The 6643-nt window shown below is 40.2% G+C and overlaps 1 protein-coding gene across 4 annotated transcripts; it reads left to right on the plus strand.

The window, feature by feature from the left end:
- The first annotated feature begins 635 nt into the window (after positions 1-635).
- p2ry2.1 (purinergic receptor P2Y2, tandem duplicate 1) lies at positions 636-5365 on the plus strand. Of its 4 annotated transcripts, none has more exons than XM_030745050.1 (5): positions 636-662; positions 3120-3473; positions 4102-4270; positions 4514-4859; positions 4943-5365. In XM_030745050.1, exons 2-5 carry the CDS (start codon positions 3137-3139, stop codon positions 5135-5137), a joined length of 1047 nt encoding a protein of 348 aa, XP_030600910.1. In that variant the 5' UTR covers positions 636-662; positions 3120-3136; the 3' UTR covers positions 5138-5365. The 4 variants fall into 4 exon arrangements, with proteins under 4 accessions (XP_030600910.1, XP_030600909.1, XP_030600908.1 ...); XM_030745049.1 differs by lacking the exon at positions 636-662 and adding an exon at positions 1945-2052; XM_030745048.1 differs by lacking the exon at positions 636-662 and adding an exon at positions 2123-2260.
- Positions 5366-6643: the final 1278 nt, after the last annotated feature.

Below are 6643 nucleotides of genomic sequence, written 5' to 3' on the forward strand. Positions count from 1 at the left end.
GGGTCAACACTGGGTGAATAACAGCCTGTTTAAAAAATGAAGGGACACAGCCAGAGGTTAAAGAGTTGTTAATTGTCTTGAGAACACACAGCCCAGAGGTGTGAATGACCTTTTTGAACAGTGAGGTTGATAAAATGTCAAGTGGGTGAAAAGAGGGTTTGCTGACGAGAGCATTCACAGATATCGGTGCAAAGCGCTCCAAGACCGACGCTGAGGAGGGGGAATGTTTTCTGATGCGTGCATTTCTGATATGATGCATCTTATTAACAAAAAGGAAAGAAAGTTTTTACATGCTTCGTTTGAGTGAATAGTTGGTGCAGGAGATTTAGGCAGTATTTCACTTCTTGCCTCCTATGTGCTGTACTCAAGGTTAACGTGCAGTTAATCATTAATTCACAATGTTTCTGCACCGGGTAAGACATTAAGCACATTCTTCACCTATCACACATGCATATTCAAACACATCCACACACTCACAGGAATCACACTTCTTAATGTTCACACCTAACTTTTAACCAGAGGCACAGAAGAAAATAGCTTCCAATTCATTTCTGGATCATATTTTTGTCATTAGGGTCCTGCCGGGATTTTTTTTATCTCTGATTTTTTTTTTTTTTTTAATGATTTGGCTTCTGAACATATATTCCTTTGGCCATACCCAGGTAAGAGTTTGTTACAACACAGCAGCATAGTGTGTCTGTCTGTAAACAAGAATTTTACAGTAATCTTACACATATTGCACCTCATATAGACCAGGTCTGCTGTATTTTGTAGCTGGGTAATTTTGTTCTACTGACTGACTCCCCCTCATAATTAAGTGTGTATACAGTGTACCGGCCCCCCGTGGCATACAACCTGGGGAAAACTAAAGTTAAGAAAACAACAGAACAGCATTGCATTAATCACAGCCTACAGACCTTACCATTAATGCAGAATCCATGTTGTAGTTTCACTGATTAACAAACATCATTGTGGTACATGAGAAAAATACATTTCATGCACATCACTACATGACCAATACAGTTTACTGTTACATATTTATATTAACGAATTAACGGACAATGTGAGACATGGGGCTGCTTCCAGTGGGCACATTTGTTTGCACTCTAGCAGCTACATTGAACATGACTGAAAATACACAATCCAAAAATCTATAACAAAAAGGGAAATGCAAGCATACATACCTTTCTTAAGTGCACAGCCTGACTAATGCCACTTTCAGCTGCTCCCTTATTCACAAGGGGTCACCACAGCAGGTAGCTCTGCATATTTGATTTGACAGATTTTTACACCCAGTGACCTTCCTGACACGACCCCAAAGGGATCCTGTGTCTCCTCCTGGGACTGAACCAGGGAGCTTTCACTTGTTAGGCAAGTGTGTAAAGTGGGACACTATGGAGCCACTAATAAGTAGCCCAACTAATGCTTCCAAATAAATAGTATGAGTGCAAAGTGCAACAATTGCATCCAAGCTGGAGGGAAAGCAGAAAGCAGCATAACATGGAAATAATAAAGTACAGCTACATTAAATCTGAGTAAAGTGCTTGAGTGAATGTACTCAGTAACATTTGGAGTTGTGTCGGGAAGAGCATCTGGTGTAAAAGTCTGCCCAATCAAACATGCAGCGCTACACACTGTGGTGGTGACCCTTTGTGACAAGTGAGTGGCCAGAAGTATTAAATTAAATTTGCCACTAACATCAATTTACTTGCTTACATTTGTCCTAAATTCCTTACCATAATAATGGAACAACATTTTAGGTTTCATTATATTCATCTAAAAATCATTCCTTTTTATATTGCATGTTTCCCAAAGTGAGAACAATAAATATTTAACCAGTCTGAGATGGCAACAGAGGTGTCTGTTGGTTTTACTGACAGGTTTGCTCACTGTGGGCACGCTGCAGCTCGTCAAAGAGTCCCATTCATTACAATAGGCATGCATTCTGAGGATACCTTGCACATGATAGTTAGGATAATAGTACTCATACAGTGTGTTTAACTTCAATAATTTTAACAGAAAAATAGCAGAGAATACTTTATTGCTGGAAAGGTAAGTTCTTCTCAGTTTGGTCTGGCGTGCACAAGAACTTAGGAACTACAAATATGGACACTCAGTCTGTTATCTGTTAAATTTAACCCGTAGCTGTTTTTGAAGAGAAAAGGAGAGGGGGAAAGGTTCAGAGGGAGCAAAATCACTTCAGAAAGAGAAGGAGGGAAAAGACTGCCACGGGTTAACTCATCAGTCAGCTGAGACACTAGTAAGTTTGCATGTTGCTTCTTAAGGCTCTTTCTGCCTGTTTTATAGCATGAGTGGACTGAACTTGAGCTTGTCGAATAAACAGAAAAAAATGGCCTGTCCTGGAAGTTTATACGAGTCTGTGTGAGGCAGCAATGTGCAGCGCACACCAGTGAAACTCTCAAAGCTGGGTCTGGTTTGAGTTAAAAAGTTATTCCTCTGTCTGTGCCTCTTTGAGCTGGGAGGTTTTTAGAACACGTTGTCATGCAAAGTCCCAGAACAAGGCATGTTTTTCAGCTGTGGGCCACAGCTGCACCAGATATTTTGTTGTTTTCACACAACTTTCAGTGTCGGAAACAAACTTTGTAACTCTGCATTGTCAGTTGGGTATTCAGAGGCGTCACGGTGTTGTTTAGTCCAGGTGGAGGAACTGTACTGCAAGCATACAGTTGATGCATTTCTTTTTCTATTTAAGAGCCACTACTTACACAGAGACTATTTTCACCCAGAAACAGCTTCAGGAGGGAGTCTAATTTTAAGTTATGATTTCACCTATAATTAAAGAAATAAATAATTAATTTCTGTTAAGGGCATTTTATAGAAATGGACTGAGTCAATGCTTGATTATGTTAATTTTATTGCAAAATCACAATGGGCTATTTGCCTGCACTGGAGTATGGCAAAATATGCTGGACTGTGCTGCTGAGGCATGCCAAAGCATATGACTCAGAGCCTCCTTGATTGATGTCATATCCTTCTAATCACACCCACTCCCTTTGTCTTTTGCGTAATAGTTTTCCATGACTGTTGCTAAGTAAAAGACTTAAAGGTTCAAATGTAATATTTTGAAAATCTATTCTTTTCTTCAAATTTCCCCTCAGGTGTTCTCAGAAACAAGATGGTCACCGTTTACAACAACGAGACCAATCAAACCAATTCCAGTGCCTACTACTGTCGTTTTGATGACAGTTTTAAATACATCCTCCTCCCCGTCAGCTACACCCTGGTCTTTGTGATCGGCCTGGCGCTGAATGCCACTGCGTTGTATGTGATTGTGTTCCGCACCAAGCGCTGGAAGCCCTCAACTATTTATATGTTCAACCTGACAGTGTGTGACACCCTGTACATCTTCACACTGCCATTCCTCATCTTCTACTACGCCGATAAGAACGACTGGCCGTTCAGCGAACCGTTCTGCAAGTTCATACGCTTCCTGTTTTATGCCAATTTATACGGTACAGTTCTGGAGACATACAAACGCACACAGAGCAGTACAAAAGCTGACTTACAGCCAAGTTAAAGTAGTGCTAGACTATATATATTATATTATTATAATTATATTATTGCATGTAACTTATTGCATACAGTGTGATACAATAAGGTGCGAAATGCAATGTGTGTGAACATAAGCAGCATGACTTCTAGTACAAAACAAATGAATAAACTATGCTGCAGACTATATCATAAAACATGTAAGATATAATGTAATGTGAACCAAAATTACATCAAGGATGTGACTCCACTGAATCAATAAATTGTTGGACACACTGAATTTTTACAGTATTGCCTTTTTGTACACAACCACAGTAGACTGTAAATCAGACAATAAAGATGTGAGTGAAGTGCAGACTTTCAGCTTTAAGTTATTATTATTATTATTAGTAGTAGTAGTAGTAGTAGTAATAGTATTAAAAGACAATGGAGGCAAAACAAAATTGTGATATGCAGTCAAAGGCTGGTGTGGTAACAATAAGATGTAAAAAAGACATTTTGTATGACATGATGTATTAGTACAATGAATTATGCATGCAATGAATATAATATGAGCAAAGCATACACAGTATTTTTTTTCCTCTCTGATAGGTTCTATTCTGTTCCTGTCCTGCATCAGCCTGCACCGGTTTGTTGGGATCTGCTATCCGGTCCGCTCCCTCAGCTGGGTCAGCGTCCGTCAGGCCAGGCTGGTGTCTGTGGTCGTGTGGACCTGTGTGTTATTCTGCCAGGCTCCTGTTCTCTACTTTTCAAGAACTAGGTGATTAAATGTTTATAAATTAGCTTTTCTTTTGTCATTTATTTTGTGAAAGTGTGTCTAATTGTGTTTAACTGCGGAATATTGACTTTTGTGGCACACCAATCTTGCACTGTGCTTATCTTAGAGTGTCCTAATGGGACACGCTTGAATGAACAACTGACCTTTTACTAAGGTTGGGTGCCAAATAGGGCAGTACCACTTAAAAGATCCTAAACAAATGCAATCTGTTATCTGCTCCGCAAGGGATGTGAACAGTGTACGAATCTGCCACGACACCACCATCCCCGAGCTTTTTGATGACTTCTTGATATACAGCTCAGTCGTATCAGTGCTCATGTTTGCCTTGCCCTTCGTGGTTTTGATGGTGTGCTACAGCCTGATGGTGAGAAAGCTTCTAGAGCCTGGCTGGGGGTTTGAAGGGAGAACTGAAGAGGAAAGAGGAGGCCTAACAGCCCAGCGGTTCAAACAGAAGTCAGTAAAGATGATCATCATCGTGCTGGCAGCGTTCATGCTGTGTTTCCTCCCTTTCCACCTCACCAGGAGTCTTCACTACATTTTTAGATACCTGAGGCAGGTCAACCCAGCACAGGTGAGGACAAGCAGTTTCTGATCATGAATGTGTTGTGATGATTTTAAAATATCACTGAATGACATTTTGTATCCATTCACCAGATTAGCTGTAATTTGTTGAATTCCTCCAATGTGGCCTACAAGATTACACGACCTTTGGCCAGTGCCAACAGCTGTGTGGACCCCATCCTTTACTTCCTGGCTGGGCAGGATGCCCGCAGCAATTTCCCTAAGAGGTGCAAATTGCAGTCACCAAAAGCAAAGACTGGGAGCCAAAACTTGACAACAAAACTCTAATACCTGAAACTTTGCCGGTGCAAATGCTAAATGCTTTGAAGTTGAGCAATGAAATGTAGTCATAAACACTTGAGAGGAAGGATGTTTTTTTGGTTCATGAAGACGTTTTACCTTTTATCCAAGAAGCTTCTTCATGTGGGGAGTCCCAGGTATTTGTTTAACCCCTAGTGGAGTTGTTCTTGATGACTGAAGATTGCAAACTTAGCACAAAAAGTAAGGAAATTTGTGTGTGTGTGTGTGTGTGTGTGTGTGGGGGGGGGGGGGGGGGGGGGGGTTCTTTGTTATAGCAATGATTCTTGGCAATAAATCCATACCATCAGAAAGCCTGTTTATTTTCCCTTAAATGGAGCCACATTTACAAGGAAAATGCATTTGTGGGTTGAGCAGCAGAATTCAGCATGTGGGTCGTGCCCATGAAAAACTTGCCAAATCTTCACCGCCGATGCCAAACAGCATCGGCGGTGAACGCTCTCTGAGGGCAGACACCAACTGACCGCTATAGCAGGGTCCATGCTCACAGGTGCTGCTAATCAGGCTCCAATCAGGCACTTGAACAAAGAAATAATGGCCTAAACACATATTTCCTTAATTTTTGTGCATTGTTTAGTTGATTTCTGACTTAAATAAAGGCTTTCAGATGAATAAAACTGGTATATCTGTCATGGTCCTGGGTCTGTTACCCAGTGTTCTGTGTTTTTTTTAAAATTCTTTTTCAAGTTATGTTTATTATTAAATATCTTCAGCTTGTTTGCTTTTAAAATATTATTCCAGAGCTTTTGTTTAATCTCTTTTGAAGGTTGAGTTTACTTATATAATCCTGCACTTTGAGTTCTATTAGATTTGCTATCTAGTTTCTGTTGTTTATCCTGTCTTTCCTGTGTTCCCCGTGTTTAGTTAAGTCTCTTTCACCCTGTGAGTGTTCCCTGTTTAGTTACATCCTGTGTTATTTTGACAGTCATGTGTTCATGGTATTCAGTTTTACGTCCTTGTCTTGTTTAATTAGCTTCAGCTGTGTCTCATCACCCTCTTGTGTCCACTTCCCTTGATTGCCTCGTGTGTATTTAGGGCCTCAGTTTGTTTTCTGCTTTCTTTATGTACTTGATTTTTTTTTTCTTTATCCACTACATCTAGTTAATGGATTTTTATGAGTCATTTCTAGTGCTGTGTGTTTGTATAAGAACAAGTAGAAGTTCCTCAGTGAACCTTTTTCTGACACAAAGGACAGACATGTCTGTGCTCCCCTCAAAGCTTGTACTGTCACTCTGAGTTACAAATGTGAAGGATGTAAAAATGATGTTGTAGTAAAGAACAAATTTTAAAAATGTGGTTTTGTTGACTACGATAGACTGGCGACTTATCCACGGTGTACCCCACATTTTGCCCTATGGCAGCTGGATTAAGTTCCATCCCCTATGACCCTGAAAGGGGTAAAACGATGGATGGATGTTTTCCTTGCAATTTGCATCCATATTGTGTTCAGAATTTTTTTTAATCAAGGTGCTTTTA

The sequence above is a fragment of the Archocentrus centrarchus genome, chromosome 13 (assembly GCF_007364275.1).
Source record: "Archocentrus centrarchus isolate MPI-CPG fArcCen1 chromosome 13, fArcCen1, whole genome shotgun sequence".
In the NCBI taxonomy this organism is placed as follows: Eukaryota; Metazoa; Chordata; class Actinopteri; order Cichliformes; family Cichlidae; genus Archocentrus; species Archocentrus centrarchus.

Coding starts and splice junctions, on each gene's coding strand:
- p2ry2.1 (XM_030745050.1), top strand. CDS start 3,137: ATGGTCACCGTTTACAACAACGAGACCAATCAAACCAATTCCAGTGCC. Junction 3,474..4,101: donor GTTTTATGCCAATTTATACG/GTACAGTTCTGG, acceptor CCTCTCTGATAG/GTTCTATTCTGTTCCTGTCC. Junction 4,860..4,942: donor GGCAGGTCAACCCAGCACAG/GTGAGGACAAGC, acceptor TCCATTCACCAG/ATTAGCTGTAATTTGTTGAA.